General features: G+C 48.6%; 1 protein-coding gene and 1 long non-coding RNA gene across 4 annotated transcripts in view; one reads left to right on the top strand and one right to left on the bottom strand.

Annotated features, from left to right (window-relative positions):
- LOC138847029 (uncharacterized) overlaps window positions 1–17,848 on the top strand; it is a 64,152-nt gene that overhangs the window by 43,143 nt on the left and 3,161 nt on the right. The window contains exons 3-4 of one of the 3 annotated variants that reach the window (XR_011384638.1): window positions 4,351–4,476; window positions 5,402–5,591. The exons of 1 other annotated variant lie outside the window; for it this stretch is intronic. This is a non-coding gene — a long non-coding RNA (uncharacterized lncRNA). Of the gene's footprint in view, window positions 1–4,350; window positions 4,477–5,401; window positions 5,592–17,848 lie in introns of those variants that run through there. One more of the 3 variants, XR_011384639.1, reaches the window with a different exon arrangement.
- The window catches only part of LOC138847028 (leucine carboxyl methyltransferase 1-like), a 43,229-nt gene continuing 27,257 nt past the window's right edge, over window positions 1,877–17,848 (bottom strand). Inside the window, exons 3-6 of the mRNA XM_070064553.1 lie at window positions 17,545–17,666; window positions 12,750–12,826; window positions 11,633–11,694; window positions 1,877–2,464 (exon numbers count right to left, since the gene is read on the bottom strand). Coding sequence (XP_069920654.1) covers window positions 2,358–2,464; window positions 11,633–11,694; window positions 12,750–12,826; window positions 17,545–17,666 — 368 coding nt within the window. The 3' untranslated portion in view covers window positions 1,877–2,357. The remainder of the gene's footprint in view (window positions 2,465–11,632; window positions 11,695–12,749; window positions 12,827–17,544; window positions 17,667–17,848) is intronic.

Genomic DNA, 17,848 nt, shown 5'->3' on the forward strand with positions numbered 1-17,848 from the left:
GCCCCACCCAGGGGTCACTGTGGGCTTTGGGAATTAAACCAGTGGATAGGAGCTGTGTGTGTGTGTGTGTGTGTGTGTGTGTGTGTGGGTCTTGACTCTCAAATAAGTAAGTAAATAAATAAAATGGAAACAAATGCAGCCTACTATTTCTCCCATGAAAGAAATGAGTTCTTTTCATTCATTTTCACTGGTGAGAGATCTTAGGAGAAAAATCAACTGCAGGAAATCAAATGCCAGCAACAAGAGATTGGCTGAAAGGAGTAACTACATCCACCCAACGGACTGCTATGCAGCTCACCAGTGCAATGCTTCAGCACCGCTGCCCCCCGTCCCCAGACGCGGGGCCTACTGCCCGCTTCCCTACACTTCAGAGCAGGTGCCCCGGGAGTAACTAAGCAGTCAAATATAACGAGCTGCTAACAGCTCTTTTCCTCACCCCACAACGTATACCCTGCTTTGTTCATGGCTCTACAGGGAGTTCCTGTACCTCAGATGTTCTCAATTATTTGCTGAGAGGATAAATAAGCAAATAAGTGATTATATATATACACAGACACACATATATATTTAATTCTCTTTTTTTGAAGATTTTATTTATTTAAAAGGCAGGCTAACAGAGGAATGAGAGACAGAGAAAAAGAGATTTTCCATATGCTGGCTCACTCTCCAAATGGTCACACTGACTGGGGCTGGGCCAGGCCAAAGCCAGGAGCCAGGAACTCCATCCAGGTCTGCCACGCGGGTGCAGGGACCCAGGCACTTGGGCCATCTTTTACTGTTTTCCCAGCTGCATCAGCAGAGAGCTAGACTGGAGGTAGAGCAGCCAGGACTCCAACTGGTGCTCATACGGGATGCTGGTGTTGCAGGCTCCAGCCCCGCCTGCTACGGCACAAGGCAGGCTCATGTTCAATTCTTTCAAAAGTTCCCAAACTGTATGTGAAGTATGATCACCTCATATTTTAAAGAAAAACATACATTTATGAATTCTGACATAAAGTTTATGAAGATGGTTATCTCTCAGTGTTGGGTTAGGAAATTATTTTTATCTTCTCTTCTAGAAACCATGAGAACAATCATAAGCAACAGTTAAAATCAGATATGACGGGGACCAGCATTGTGGTGTAGCAGGTTAAGTCACCACCTGCGATGCTGCCATCCCGTATTTGGAGCACCAAGTCAAGCGCTGGCTGCTCTCTTTCAGATCCAGTTCCTTGCTAATGGGCCTGGGAAAGCAGCAGCAGATGGCCCAAGTGCTTGGGCCCCTGCACCCATGTGGGAGACCCGGATGGAGTTCCTGCTCCTGGCTTTAGCGTGGTCCAGACATAAATGTTGTGGCCATTTGGGGAGTAAACCAGAGGACAGAAGCTTGTCCTCTTCCTCACTCTGTCTCCCTGTCCATGTCTCTCCCTTTCACTGTCACTCTGCCTTCCAATCAATCCAACAGTGCAGATGATGGGAACCCTCCTTACGCATGTGTGCAGGACCTCGTCGGGGAACGTTCAACAGCGGAACTCTTGTACCATGTGGTGCACACATTCAGTTCCACCAGATACTTTCTCAGTGTTCCTCACAACTGGTCCATGTTCACGCCCACCAGTGGTGTAAGACCACTCCCTAGGCCCTGCATCTTTGCCAATACTTGACACTGTCAACTTTATGTCTGTGCCAACTTGGAGGGAGTAAAAGAGTTTCACGGGATTACTACTCAAGTTCTCACAGGACATTCAGCTGCTTCTGAGCTGCAGGTTTGTTTTTTTTTTAACAGCAGTCATTCTTTATACACTCTGATACTAATACTTTCTTTATACATTGCAATTGTGTTTTTATCCATACAACTATATTCTCTCAAACTTATTTATAACACTACGCACAAGTATTTTAAAAAAGTAATGCCAAAACTTTAAAGAATCGTAAAGAAAAAACATAATGGCAAGGGGTGGGCATTTGGCCTAGCAGTTAAGATACCACTTGAGTTCCTGGTGTTTCAAAGCTCCCATGTGGGAGACCAAATTGAGTTCTTGGATTCTGGTTTCAGCCCAAGCCCAGCTCCAGCTGTCGCAGGCATTTGGGGAGCAAACCAGCAGACAGGTGCATGCACTCACACTCTCTCTACCTGTGTATGTGTCTGCCTCTCAAAGTGAAAAAGGGGGTGGGGAGGGGAGTATGGGTGAGTCCGACAGGGGTACAAACTTGAGCAAAGGTGTTCCTTGAAAATTCCAGAAAATGACTCAAGAAGCCATGAGAGGAGAAAACATCCACACTGAAAATGGGCCCCAGGCATCGTGCTGCATCTGCCAGTGGGCTTATCTCAGGATGAGCATAAAGTCATGAACGCATAAGAGGTTAAAAAAAAAATCTCACTGTGTATTCATGTTACATTTCTTTAGTTTCTCTTCCAGTTCAGATAGGTCTCGGAGGTCTGCTCCAACAATGGCATATCTCTTTGAATCCAACATGTGTCCATCTGCAAATGCAATGAGGGAGAATAACTTCAGCAGAAATTCACCAAGAAAACATAATTTCAATGTAGGAGGCTTTTTAACAATTAAAGTAACTTTACTATTCTTACCCATTATAAAAACACATGCTCACTGTTTCAAGTAGATGAAAATAAACATTTTAAAAGCATTAGGTTGGGGCAGGCACTGTGGCACAGTGGGTTAAAGCCCTAGCCTGATGCACCGGCATCCCATATGGGCGCCAGTTCTAGTCCCGGCTGCTCCTCTTCCAATGCAGCTCTCTGCTGTGGCCTGGGAAAGCAGGAGAAGATGGTCCAAGTCCTTGGGCTCCTGCACCCACATGGGAGACATGGAAGAAGCTCCCGGCTCCTGGCTTTGGATTGGCACATCTTTGGCTGTTGCAGCCATCTAGGGAGTGAATCAGCGGATGGAAGACCTCTCTCTCTCTGTCTCTACCTCTCTGTAACTCTGTCGTTCAAAATAAATAAAATAAATCTTTTAAAAAAAAAAGCATTAGGTAAGAGGAGGGTGAAAACTGACCAAAAATCGCAATGTCCAAATATAACTGTAAGTGCTTTGGTATGTAACATTCCAGTCTTTCCACCTGTGTGCTAAGATCTTGGGCACAACAAAACACACTCTCTCCCCCTCTCTCACATACACTGAGCAGATAAAAGAAAATGGAACTACCCCACACCTGTTCTAAAAACTTCTTCTGTGTATATATTACCATGAAACACCTGTCCAGTTATTTCTCTAGAGTAGATCACCACAAGTGGAATTAACAGGGCCCAGCGCTGTAGTGCAGCGGTTTTAAAGCCCCATCCTGCAGCGCTGGCATCACATATGGGCGCCAGTTCAAATCCTGGCTGCTCTACTTGTGACCCAGCTCCCTGCTGATGACCCTGGGAAAGCAGCGGAGGACGGCCCAAGTGCCTGGACGTCTGCACCCACGTGGGAGACCCAGAAGATGCCCCTGGTTCCTGGCTTCGGGCTGCCCAGCCCCGATCATTGCAGCCATTTGGGGAGTGAATCAGCGGATGGAAAACCTCTCTTTCTGTGTCTCTACCTCTCTCTTTCAGATAAATACAATTAAATCTGCCTTTCAAATAAATACAAATAAATCCTTAAACAAAAAAAAAGTAGAATTAAGAGATCAGCAAGCAAGCTCCCTAAAATACTGGTACCCATGGGCAGGGTACTGTTGTGCCAGTTTGTAATGTGTTATGCTTAAAAGAGTACACTTTATGTCCTGAAGTATTCATAAATAAAATGGAAACATTTTGTGTTCCATATTCTCCCCAGTGGGATGGAATGGTGTACACAGGGCTCTCAGCCTCGCAGACATCAGCATCACTGGGAGGGCTTGCTAAGAAGCACAGTCTGGGGCCTGGTGTTGTGGCATGGTGGGGAAAGTGGCTGCCTGCAGCGACACATCCCACATGGTGCCGCTGTGAGTCCTGGCTGATCCATTTCCAATCCAGCTTCCTGCTCATGTGCCTGGGAAAGCAGCGGATGCTCACTCCCATCAGGGGAGTGAGTCATCAGATGGAAAATCTCTCTCTTTCCCTGTCTCTGTAACCCTACTTTTCAAAAAAATAAAAGCAATAAAACTTTAAAAACAAATAAGCATAGTCTGATGGGCTGATTCTGCAGATCTTCCAACAGTAGAAATCTGTATTTAAGACTGATTTTATTTGAAAGAGTTACAGAGGAAAGGCACACACACACACACACACACACACACACACAATCTTCCATTTGCTGGTTCAGTCTCCCAGATGCCCACACTGGCCGAGGCTGGGCCAAACTGACGTCAGGAACTCCACCTCAGCCTCCCGCATGGGTGACAGGAACTAAAATACTTGGGTTGTCATCTGTTGCCTCCCAGGTGCATAAAGCGCAGCTGTACTGGAAGCAGAATAGCTGGGTCTTGAACCAGGCGCTTCAAGGAGGGATGCAGACATTGTGAGAAGTAGCCTATCCACTGCCCTGCAACGCTGCCCCTGGATCTGCGGTGCGTACACAGCCTGTGTAACCCCTGAGCAAGTGTGTTGTGATGGTGGTGTGTGTTACAGTCATCAAACCCTGTTACTTGAGGGGCCCGATCCAGCATGACCAGATTCCCTGTGATGCCAGCTCACCACGGCCTCCAGTCACCGATGCCTTGCAGCTCTGTGTGGCTTGACTCAGTTTCTGGGAGTGACTGTGCTGACAGGGGAGTTTTACTCTGCAAGCTAACTTTCTAATCTGAGTGAGATCCATCTTCCCTGAGCTAGAGAACAGGATGCTCCAAAATGCTGGTGTTTTGTATCTTTTTCTTTTTTTTTTTTTTCCATCAGGGATGGAAAACTCAGGCCAGACACACGTATTGTTAATGCATTCGGGCACTGCTTGCTTGCACAGGACAGGACAGGGCCTTCATGTTCTGATATGACTTCTCTGGCCTGTGCACTGGGGCAATGTGGGCAGACTGTGGCTTCCCTGCTTCCCCTTTATTACTTTCCTGACTTTTTTTTTTTTTTTAAGCTTTGTTTTATTTGAAAGGCAGAGATACAGAGAGAAAACAAGAGCCAGAGAGATCTTCCATCCACTGGTTCACTTCCCAAACGGCCACAACAGCCAAGGCTGGGACAGGTTGAAGCCAGGAGCCGGGAACTTCATCCAAGTCTCCCACGTGGGTGCAGGGGCCCAAGGACTGGGGCCATCGTCCTCTGCTTTCCCAGGTGTGTTAGCAGGGAGCTGGAGTGGAAGTGGAGCAGCCAGGATTTGAACTGGTGCCCATATGACACGATACGCCCAGGTACCAGCTTACCTTTCTCTTTTTCTCACTGTATCTCCCTCCCTTTCTGTTGCTCTGCCTTTCAAATAAACATTATCTTTAAAAAAAAAAAAAGCAGATGGATGATCTATCCTGGAAGGATGTTGACCTCATTTTGCAGGGACCAGAATGCAACTGTGGAGGACACGAGCACTAGCAGAGACCACGGAAGAACAGAAAAACCCTGGAACCTTTGGGATGACGCTGTGAGCTGCTGGGGAAAATAACTCGTGGATGAAATGGGCTCCACGATGCTTTCCCTCCCTCTGCTCCTCATTCTGTTTCATAAGAGAATAAAAAATGGAAGGGAACTCAGAGTGTTTAGTGCGATACGTAGGAACTTTCTACAGGAACAGATCATAGCCACCCTGTCCTGAAAAGCCAATGAACACTCTCTATGGCTACCGGTGGTTCTTTCTGTGATCAACACTTCTTTAGATGACTCATTCCCAAGAGGATGGAAGAGGGAGAAGCCCTGAAAATATGACATCATACTGTGGTTTGAAAAATTAAGAATCAATTTATATATGGCCAGAATAGACTTTGGTCATTTCTGAAGTAAAGCAATGGTTCTCAAACAGGGTAATTTTGCCACCAGGGAACATGTTGCAAGGTCACACTAGAGGGCGCTAATGGCCATCATATGATATTGCTGTCATCCAATGCCCTCAAGATGTCCACAGTGCTGAGACTAAGAAACACTGCATCAAAGTTACACACAAATTTCAAGAATCATTAGGCCGGCGCCGCGGCTCAATAGACTAATCCTCCACCTAGCGGCACCGGCACACCGGGTTCTAGTCCCGGTCGGGGCGCCAGATTCTTTCCCAGTTGCCCCTCTTCCAGGCCAGCTCTCTGCTGTGGTCCAGGAAGGCAATGGAGGATGGCCCAGGTCCTTGGGCCCTGCACCCCATGGGAGACCAGGAGAAGCACCTGGCTCCTGCCTTCGGATCAGCGCGGTGTGCCGGCCGCAGTGCGCCAGCCGTGGCGGCCATTGGAGGGTGAACCAACGGCAAAAGGAAGACCTTTCTCTCTGTCTCTCTCTCACTATCCACTCTGCCTGTCCAAAAAAAAAAAAAAAAATCATTAGTCAGTATTAGATGGTTTAGATGGTTTAAAATCCTTAACTAATCCTAATTATTCTCTGCCAGGGGAAACGGCACACTGTGGCTTTTCCCCAGAACAGTGTCTCCAAGGCAAAAACTCTCTGAAGTGAATCTGTAGCAGCCTGGGCATTGGTCTCAAGCAGTCCTGAGATCGCATTTCTACTCGGCATTTGCTAACCATGTGGCTCTGCGCAAGTTCCGTCACCACTCAAGGTTACCTTTCCTTTGATCTTTGATGTAGACAATGCCCATCTCATGCGATTACAGTTCAGATTCAATGCACTGAGCTCCCTAGATCCTGAACCATATGCCATGGGGCCCTGGGGTGGCCCCAGACTCACAGAGGTGGAGGAGATAGTTTACATCTCTGAGGGAAACGCAGAGGCTCGGCGCTGGTCAGACAGAAGCAAACCACCAGCACGACTCAGCCCCAGGCTCAGCACTAGACTGCTGTGCATTCCTTTCCTGACCTCCTATCTTCCCAAAGCCAAGTTACAGACGCTGGTGTGGCTGAAAAGTACTGTGTGAACATCAAGGTGGACGGGGCAGTGTCCCAGCTGATACCAAAGTGACAGCATCAAGTGCTCAACGAGGGCACACAGCTCATTAGTCGCAATTGTGATTATTCAAGAGTGAAATAAAAATAGCGTTTGTTCCTTCAACGTAATGTGCATTATTTTCCCAAATGACTAATTAAGTTGTTAGGATGTAAATATTTAAGATGTCTGAACCCAAATAATTGATACACAGAACTGCTGCATTTGTTTGTTTACTTGCCTCAGGGTTCTGTGAAACATGTGCTGAGACACAGGGCACTATGAGCCAAGAAAGGTGGGTCCCCTAGGCTAGTCAATGCCTGCTACACATGTGGTCTCTGGCAGAGACTAGACCCCCGGTGAAATCTAGTCAAGTGCTCGAAGGTCCACCAAGACAAACCCAACACGATTGGTCAGGCTGCAGAATTGTGACCTAAGAGACAGCTGACGCTCGAAGCCACATGTGTTGCAGGGATTTGTTAATGGGGCAAAAGCTTCTACAAACTTTAATTATCGGCCTCATCAAGCTCCTATGCTTTAATTATGTTAACCTGGAAAAGCATCAAGCTTTATAAAGTAACACAGTAAAACTCTCTCTCTCTCTCTCTCTCTCTCTCTCTCTCTCTCTCTCTCTCTCTCCACAGTGCTGCTGTATCACAGAACTAAGGATCTATTCCATCACCACCAAGTAAGTGTAGCAGGAGCGGTGTGTTGCTGTTTGGTGGATCCCATCAATTGCCTGCACCATGTCTTCAATGAAAGACCAATTATTGGTGAGGATTGCAAAGATGCATAGATTTTCCCTGGGACACTTTTTAGGTAGGGGGTGGGGAGAGGAACAATGGAGACACTTCTGGAGGTTTGCTGGGCCATAAAGAGGATTTCCTGTGTCCACGTGTCCACCCTCTGATACTCAGTGAGCGCTCACTATGTTCTGGGATAGGCTGAAGAAAAGCAGGCTTGGTCCCTGCCCATCCTGCAGGGAAAAGGAATCAGGAACAAGGCCACATGTGGCGAAGGGCATGCAGGACGGTTTCCCAGCTCTCTCAGCATGGAATCTGCATTCTTAGCAGGGCTGGAGAACCCGGGTGATGCTGTCCCTGCCACCTTCTCTTCAGCTTCACCCTGAACCACACTCCTCCCTCCATGCCAGCTCCAGCCACACAGCTTGCCAGCTCCTTGCATGCCCTTCCTCGTCAGGCAGTCTTCTCTTCTCCCCGGACAGACCCTCCTCCTGAGGGCTCAGCTGCGAGGCCGGGGAACGCTCTGAAATGTCTGTGTTGACTGTTTTTCCTTACACCCACTCACTCCGTCAAGGAGCTGAGATGGGTGACAAAAGCGCAGAGTCGTTCAGGTAAGGTGTGTGTGTTTACTCACTCAGCACTCCCGGTGCCGGGCACTGTCCTAGCTGCTGGGGATGTGGCGCAACAACACACAGGTGTTCTCAGGAAGCTTCCACGGCAGAGGGAGAGGGCGAGCGAGCGAGTAAATAAATGCATAATTAAGATGACATCAGAGGACGTGGTCCTGGGACGCAACTAGAGAAGGTAGTGTGAGAAGAGTGACACCTCAGGCAGCAAGGAGAGGAGACTGCTCCGCAGCTTGGTAGTCAGGGAAGGCCTCTCGGAGGAGGTGGGGGTTGAACTGAGAACAGGGGATGAGAAGCAGATCATCAAGTAAACTGCGAAGGAAGAAAAGACCCGGCGGAGGAAGAGGAAAGGCCTGGGGCACAGGATGCCTTGGCACATTCAGAGGACAGCAGCAGACCCCTGTGGTGATGAGGGTTACTGTGGCTGAAAATAAATCAGGAGGCACACAGAGGCCCGCGAGCACCTAGACATAACTATAATTTATGAGACAGAAGAGTATCCTCCACTTAATACACTAAAACAAAGTAAACCTTTGGGAACAAGTTTTACTATTAACTCTCATAATACAACCCTTTGAGGACAGAGGTCCTGCATGGGAAGTTAGTACACAGTGACTCCTGTTGTTAATTTAACAATTAACACTCTTACTATGATGTCAGTGATCACCTGAGGCTTTTGACATGAGATGCCTAGGCTATGGAAGCCTTTTGAATCCACAAACTCCTTCATTATTTAGACAAGGCCATAAGTAAAATGAAGTTCTCTCCTCCCTTCAAAGAAAAGTATACCCTTTCACTTCTTTCTACCGGGGTCTCGCCCACAGAAGTCCTTCATGTATGTAGGACACTTTTTGCCACAGCGCCTTGGCTTTCCACGCCTGAAATGCCCTCATGGGCTTTTCAGCCAGACCAGAATGCCTTCAGGGCTGATTCTGAGGTCAGAGTGCTACTTGAAGCAATTATCATTCCATGAGTCTGCTGTATGGACTGCTTTGATTTCTGTTTTAAAAACTCATTCTGGGGAGGGCAGCACTGTGGTACCATGCGTTAACTGCCACTTGTGAGGTTGGCATTCCACAAAACAGAACCAGTTGGAGTCCTGGCTGCTCTAGCTTCCAATCCAGCTTCCTGCTACTGTACCTGGGAAAGCAGAGGTGATGGGACAAGAACTTGGGTCCCTATCATACATGTGGGAGACCCAGATGGAGTTCTTGGCTTCTAACTTCAGCCTGAACCCAGCCCTGGCTGTTGCAAGCAATTGGGGAGTGAATTAGCAGATGACTTTGAACAGCCCTTGTCTCAACTGCTGAGGAACAGTTTTTTTTTTTTTTTTTTTTCTCATACTATTTGTTGAACTCTGTACTTGGAGTAGGGTTAAGCTTACATGCATAAAATTAATTGAAAATAGATTTTTTTTTTTTTGACAGGCAGAGTGGACAGTGAGAGAGAGAGACAGAGAGAAAGGTCTTCCTTTGCCATTGGTTCACCCTCCAATGGCCGCCGCGGCCTGCGCACCGCAGCCGGCGCACCGCGCTGATCCGATGGCAGGAGCCAGGAGCCAGGAGCCAGGTGCTTTTCCTGGTCTCCCATGGGGTGCAGGGCCCAAGCACCTGGGCCATCTTCCACTGCACTCCCTGGCCACAGCAGAGAGCTGGCCTGGAAGAGAGGCGACCGGGACAGAATCCGGCGCCCCGACCGGGACTAGAACCCGGTGTGCCGGTGCCGCTAGGCGGAGGATTAGCCTAGTGAGCCGTGGCGCCGGCCCGAAAATAGATTTTATTAAAACAGAAGAATGGGAATAGGAGAGGGAGGAAGAAGAAGGGTAGGAGTGAAGGTGGGAGGAAGGGTAGGGTGAGAAGAATCACTATGTTCCCAAATTTGTATTTATGAAATGCATAACTTTGTATACCTTAAATAAGAGGTTTCTGGGGGTGGGGGGAAAAATGTCTGGTGGTCCTTTCTCAACACAGCATGGAAAATGACTGTTGGCTGAGTTGCAGATATAGCAAAACTCACTAGGCAAACAGGATGCTATGGAGTAAGCAACTGACAAGAGGAAATTAAAGTGCAGAGAGGGACTGAGAAAGGTAACTATCACTTAGGTGACCTCGGGAGAAGACTGCACACCCCACAGTACTCAGCCAGTGAGGAACCAGGGGAGGACCTGTGCTAGGATACACATGATTTCCTGTAACTTTCCTGCCTGTGCTTGCTCCTCAGACATCTGATCTTGCAAGACCAACAACAAAGTCTCCTTTTCCCTGAACTTGTGAGTCTGAGTCCATCTCTTGGGGGACAGGTGGGGATATTTCCCACACTGACCTTTACAGAAGGCTATCTTCACAGAGCAGGTTTTATGATCCTGGGAACTAATACACTCTTTGAACTGCTTCATCAGACTCAAACTGAAAATAATGGAAGATTCTGAAAGAGACTCTCGTAATTTGAAAGGCTCAGAGGTGAGGGGAGTATTGATAGAAACATTCCTAATTAAAAGTTGGGCAGAGAAACTGACCAAACTGCAGGGGCCCAGCAGATACTATACATGAGTGGAGCTGCTCAAGTAAGACAGTGGATGGAGGCCAGACCTGGAGGAGGCACAGTTCCTCTAAATGAGGCAGCTGCCACCAATTACTGCCGTGTTGGAATTAGGATCTAATGTTACCACATCCTGATTCTTCCAGGGGTAGGTGGCAACTGAGATTTTTCATGAGAAATCTATTTTTGAAATGCTAGCAACTAATTGCAGTTCTTTAAAAAAACTGATTTAAGGGGCTAGTGTTGTGGCACAGAGGGTTAAGTTGCGGCCTATAATGCTGGCATCCCATGCCAGAGCCCTGGTTTGAGCACAGCCACTCTGCTTCTGATTCAGCTCCCTACTAATGAGCCTGGGAAGGCAGTAGAGTGATGGCCCAAGTACTTGGGCCCTTGCCACCCACATGAGAGACCCGGATGGAGTTCCAAGCTCCTGGCTTTGGCCTGGCCCAGCCCTGGCTGTTACAACCATTTGGGCAGTGAACCAGCAGATGGAAGATCTCTGTCTCGCCCTCTCTCTATGTCACTCTGCATTTATAATTAGTAAAAACAAATCTTAAAAAAAATTTAAGCTTGGGGACCTAAGGCCACCTAAGAAGAGTCACACAGAAAGTCGTTGTAAATTCCTTCACTGTAACTGTGCTACAAGTAAGCATCTATCAGCAGCCGCATATGTTGTATAAAACCCCCCTACACACACACACACACACACACACACACACATCTTTAAGAAGGAAAAGGAAAAACAGGTAGCAAACAAATGCTTCCAGCATTCACACTGCACTCCTCGGGTTCCGAGTACTTGCCCATCTGAAGCGTGTCCTCTGAGTGTAACTCCACAATGGGGTTCAGCAGGACAGGCTTGCATCTGAGGGAAGACGGGACAACGGAGAAGGATGAGTCAGTTTACTCAAGAGCTCCCTGGCTGCAAAAGTGCAGATCCTGCTAGTGACAGGGCAGACACAGGGGGAGGGGCTTGTACCCGAAATGTTGGGAATATAAATGTTTCAGAGTTTGGATTTTTTTTTTAATATTTGCGTAGAGTTTCTCTGTTGTTTATCCCCACTCAGACACGATGCTCAAAAAGTGTCAGAATTAGGAGCATTTGGGATTTTCAGATCAGGAGTGCTCAGCCTGTACATGCTGCTACTGTGCAGAGCCACTAGGTAAATACATTTGACCCCAGGCACACACAATAAGAATTCAGTGTATATTCAGACTAGGGCTGCTAAATAGTATATTCAAGATTTAATGGGCAAATCACAAAGTGATCAAAAAGCGCTTAAACTCAGAAACAGTTAAAGACAGGCTAACAAGAATTTTCTAAATATTTGAGTTTCTTGCCTATTCTCAAACAAAAATTTTAAGTAGCTGTGATCTGCCTTAGGTAATAGAAAGAAGTGATTCTTACACAAACCTAAAGTTCAGTAACATTTCTGTGATAACTCCACCAACCCAACATATGAAAAAAATCAGCAATCGGAGACCCAAACTCAATATCCCAACAGGTACACACAGCACCAATCTACTCTTTATCTGAGGGAACCACCTCTGGGCTTCACTTAGAGCCCATTTACTCTCATTTCATGCAGAGTTCTAACAGCTCAGTGTGGTCTGCAGTTCCCAGGGCATCAGAAATGCCACTTCCATATTAATAGCATGTTTAATATAAAATGCAATCTTGTTTTAGAAAAGGTAAAGAATTTATTTTCAAAGGATAACCCAGAAAAGAAGAAGCCTGAACAATATTTCCAATCTGGAAGGATCAGACATCTCTAGAAGCTGAAACTCCTGTGTTCATTAAACAAAGTTTTTAACATAAGAAGTAGGATTTTATTTAAAGTACCAGTTCAGAGGGTGGGTGTGTGCGTGCGAATGAGACTGCTGAGAAGCCCTGACCCTGGGCCTGACGTCCACACTTACTTGATGTTGTGCAGCTTCCTCGTTACTATCATCGGAAAGTCGACTTCAAAATATTTACTTGGCAGGAGACCTTCATTCTGCGGAAAACACACACAGTCTTTATCAGTGCTTCTTCACCCACATACTCACTGATCATCTTCCTCACCCCCAGCACAAGGCACCAAGACCAATGGGCTGCTGCTGCAGGCTTTTTTTTTTTTTTTTTAAAGATGTATTTCAAAAGCAGCTTATAGAGAGGGAGAGGCAGAAGCAAAGAGAAGGGGGGGGGGGGGTCCTTCCATCTAGCAGTTCACGCCCCAAAGGGCTACAACACCCAGGGCCGGACCAGGCTGAAGCCAGGAGTCAGGAGTTTCCTCTGGGTCTCCCACGTGGGCACAGGGGCCCAAGGCATCGGGCCATCTTCTGCTGCCTTCTCAGGCGCATTAGCAGGGAGAAGAATCAGAAGTGGAATAGTCGGGACTCGATCCAGTGTGCAAACACAGGATGCTGGCATCACAGGCTGTGCTTAACCCACTGCACTGGAAAGCTCGTACCAGAGGTAATCTTTTTCAAAATTAACTAATTAATTTGAAAGGCAGCGAGGTAGAAAGAAAAGGTGGGGTACAGAGGGGGTCTTCCAGCTGCTGGTGCTCCTCAAATGTCTGCAACAGTCAGGGTTGGGCCAGGCCAGAGCCAGGAGCCAGGAACTCCATCTGGGTCTCCCATGTGGGTGGCGGGGCCACAAGCACTTGGGCCATCCTTTGCTACCTCCTAGGCACATTAGCAGGAAGCTGAATGGAAATGAAGAGGTGGGAATTGATCCCAGGCACAGGGATAGAGGATACAGGCATCCCAAGCGGCAACTTAACCCACTGTGCCAAAACACCTGCCCCATGAATGTAACCTGTGCTTAGAAATTCTACACCACCTTTTAAGAACTTCTACTCTCAGGGTATGGAAAGTTAAGGATCTTCTAAATTTCCAGAAAGCAAGTGAATGACGGGTGTAACAGTGTCCTCCAACTCTTAAAGGCCTTCCTCCTTTCGAAAGAGCTTTCCCGGGGCCGCCTCCATGGCTCACTTGGTTAATCCTCCATCTGTGATGCTGCCATCCCATTTGGGCGCAGGGTTCTAGTCCCGGTTGCTCCTCTGCCAGTCCAGCTCTCTGCTGTGACCCAGGAAGGCAGTGGAGGATGGCACAAGTGCTTGGGCCCCTGCACCCACATGGGAGACCAGGAGGAAGCACATGGCTCCTGGCTTCGGATCGGCGTAGCTCCAGCCATAGTGGCCAGTTGAAGGATAAACCAACGGAAGGAAGACCTTTCTGTCTCTAACTCTACCTGTCAAATAAATAAATAAATAAATAACAGCATTTTGAAAATAAAAAAAAAAAAAGAGCTTTCCCATGCACTGGCTCACGTGACTCTCAGAAGAACTCTGAGTTCACTGTATAAGGAAGGCTCCTAAAGGGCACACTTGGAGCTATAAAGCAGCAGCCTCGGGGCCAGCACTGTGGCTTCACACTTTGAGTGCCAGCTGTTCCACTTCTGATCCAGCTGCCTGCTAACCTGCCTGGGAAAGCTGGGCAAGATGGCCCAAGCGCTTGGGCCCCTAGATCCACGTGGGAGACTCACGAAGCTCCCAGCTTAGGCCTGGCCCAGCCCTGGCCGGTGTAGCCATTTCGGTGAACCAGTGGATGGAAGATCTCTCTTTCTCGCTCCCTCTAATTCTGACTTTCAAATAAATAAATCAAACAAAAAAACAGCTTCTTGGTACAGAGAAACGGGTGAAATGGCTGTAGCAAGTGAGGCTTTAACTTCCTGTGCCGTGATTCTCTGCAACCTTGGACACTCTCCCGTGTGCCAGACCTGTGGCGGGGAGGATGGAGACGCCCGAGACGGGACCTAACGCTAGAAGGCAGCCTCAGACTCCAGGGGATGACAGCCACCCCGTCACAGACTGCCAACAGACACACTGCTTCCCCCGTGTGGAGACAGAACCCAAGAGACACCGAGAAACTGAGTCCACTTCAAGGGTTCCACTCGCCCTTTCCTTTCTGTGTACGTGACAATATCGACCGCCCTGTGCCCTCTGCCCTCCAGATGGGAGCTTCACCGGGTGGATTTTTGTGACAAGGGAAATACCCAAGAGGAGCTTCCTAGGAAGGAGGGAGGCTCATTTCAGCTGAGACTTTTGGAGATTCCAGGCCAAATCAGGCAGCTGTGTTAATCTAGCATCTGATACGGGAGAAGGTGCGCAGAGGCAGGAGCCGTGGTGAGCCAGGAAGCGGAGGCCCGGGGAGCAGACTCTTCACTGCCTCCTTCTAGTCCATTACAGTTCTGTCATGGGCTCCACACTAGCTACTGAGTCCAATCCAGTCTCTTCCCAAAGGCCTCACCTTCAGACACTGTAACTAGATCAAGCCTGCACCCTAATCCATCAACCACTGACACCAATCCCTTAGCCATTAACATAAGACTCTGGGATTTAAAAGTGCACACTGAAGGCCGGCGCCACAGCTCACTAGGCTAATCCTCTGCCTAGCAGTGCTGGCACACCGGGTTCTAGTCCCAGTCGGGACACCGGATTCTGTCCCGGTTGCCCCTCTTCCAGGCCAGCTCTCTGCTGTGGCCAGGGAGTGCAGTGGAGGATGGCCCAGGTGCTTGGGCTCTGCACCCCATGGGAGACCAGGAGAAGCACCTGGCTCCTGCCATCGGATCAGCGCGGTGCGCTGGCCGCAGCACACCGGCCGCGGCGGCCATTAGAGGGTGAACCAACAGCAAAGGAAGACCTTTCTCTCTGTCTCTCTCTCTCACTGTCCACTCTGTCCAAAAAAAAAAAAAAAAGTGCACACTGAGTGTGGGGAGCTACCTCCTCTGTAAACCGTAACAGGAATCCTCCATGGCATAAACAGTCACAGGCTCCTGAGAGCAAGCGGAAGGAGCTCATGCAGTAGTGGCAGCAGGAAGCCCAGGACTGACGCTGAGCCTGCAGGTACAACGAGGGAACCAGCCCGGGTGGAAGGTGCATGAGGCACTAAGACCAACGGACAAGGTTTGCCATACACTTTCATGGAAACCTGTGTATCTCTAAATCAGAGATGGGCAGACGTTTGAAAAGAGCCGGAAGGTAAACATTTAGGCTGTTGCAGGCCAGATGCTCTCCGTTCTCACTACTTAACTCTACTGTCAAGGCTAACGCACACTAACACTGCCAACACACAAGCCAAACACGTGCCTCTCCACAAACTTGTTCAAGCACACTCGTGTACGTATAATAGGTATTTACAAAAAGAACTTGGAACTCCCCACCCCAAGGGAAAAAACCCTTCAGACAAATACAGTCATCCATCAAAATAAAGAAACTTTGCACAGAGGAGTGTCAGACACTGCAACCCCCCTTCCTCAGCACGCACAGACGCTCTTTCTCGGGCAGGGGTGCAGCGTGCCCCGAGCGTACTTTGCTCAGAAACTGGAACTGCAGATTGATGAACCATCAGCGGACCTACAGGACAGGGGAGGCTGCACAGAGCCTCTTACACGGTCCTGCTCTAGGTCCTCACACCACAGCCCGGGACACGCCACACACACACACACAGTGGGCCCACCGTGGTGCCGGCATCTGTCCCCTGTCCATACCACTGGCTGTGCAATTCTGAAAGACACGACTTCTGCAGCCCCATGTCTCATTTGTGAAGCCTCACAGAGCTGTCATGCAACGCATTCGGTCACGTTTGTAAAGCACATCAGACATGTTAGCTACCCTACTCTAGGCCAACAATGAGTACCAAGACTGGGGGGAGGCCACCAATTGTCACTTCATGAGAGAAAGGCCGGGACCTCTGATTGCAGGAGACCTTTTATCAGGGATCTGATGACCACAGACAGATCTGCAGGCCGGGTATGTCCATACACTCTCAGTTATCTCGGTCCACACCTCCAAGGAAATCTGGCAAAATGCACGTACCCATTACCGCCACAAGACCGACCTCATAGAAGAAGCGAGCAAACTCTGTACTAACCTACAACAAAGAAAACAGCCAGAGGAGGCTTCGCAGGGAAAAGGTTTGGCAGTAAAGACCCAACCCAGGTCTCCAAGACTGGCAGTTCAGAGCTCTAAGACTGGCTCTGCCGCCCACCAGACCCAGGTCTCTTTTCCTCTGTGTGTATGTAATTACAGATGCACTATGGGCGCTGGTTCGAGTCCCAGCTGTTCCACTTCCAACACATCTCCCTGCTAATGCACCGGGAGACCGGAAGAAGCTCCTGGCTCTTGACTTCAACCTCGCCCAACCCTGGCCATTTGGGGAGTGAACCAACAATGGAAGATCTCTATCTCTCTTTTCTCCCTTTCTTTCAGTAACTCTGCCTTTCAAGTGGATAAAATAATCTTTAAAAAAAAAATGGCAGTTAAAGCATGAAATCAGAAGCCAAGAAAAGACCTGGCACCATATTATCATCACCCAGTCCCACAAATCTCCAAGTTTTATCCATGATGCCCACAATCAGGACTCTTTGTCCCAGCAGTTCCACTGGGGGAATTTTTCTTCCTGTTTTCACATGTACAGGGGAAATACACACAGATATTTGTGTTAATTATGCTGAGAGCAACAACAATTAAAAACAACCTGAAACATGTACCACTGGGGCTCTTGCCAGATAAACCATGGGGCCGGGGCAGAGCGGTGCACCTGGGCACGGTGGCTGGAGATGGGGCAGGAGGCACGTTGTCACCTCTTACCTCTTAGGCTGCTTTTTACAGCTTTCAGCCACACAGACCTCAACAGCTGGGGAGGGAGGAGGAAAATTTGGACTCACCTTTAATTTCCAGAAGGTTGTATCCATCCCAGCCCCGAGGTTGAGGACTTGACAACGACATTCTGTTTTCTGTAGAAACGCCTTTACAAGCTGACCGACACCATGGACTCGCGCGAAATATCCTGAGACAGGGAGAGAGACAAGCTACCGCTCAGTGATGTCAGCAATTAGCCCCCCACCCCCAACCCACAGGGGGAGGCGGAGCTCAGCAAAGCTGCAGGGAGCTGTTCAAGGCGCCTTCTGCTTCTCAGCAAGGACACCCAGGCCACAGACCTTGGCCTCTCTCCACTGCATCTGGCGGGCG

The sequence above is a fragment of the Oryctolagus cuniculus genome, chromosome 19, assembly GCF_964237555.1.
Source record: "Oryctolagus cuniculus chromosome 19, mOryCun1.1, whole genome shotgun sequence".
Lineage (NCBI taxonomy): Eukaryota > Metazoa > Chordata > Mammalia > Lagomorpha > Leporidae > Oryctolagus > Oryctolagus cuniculus.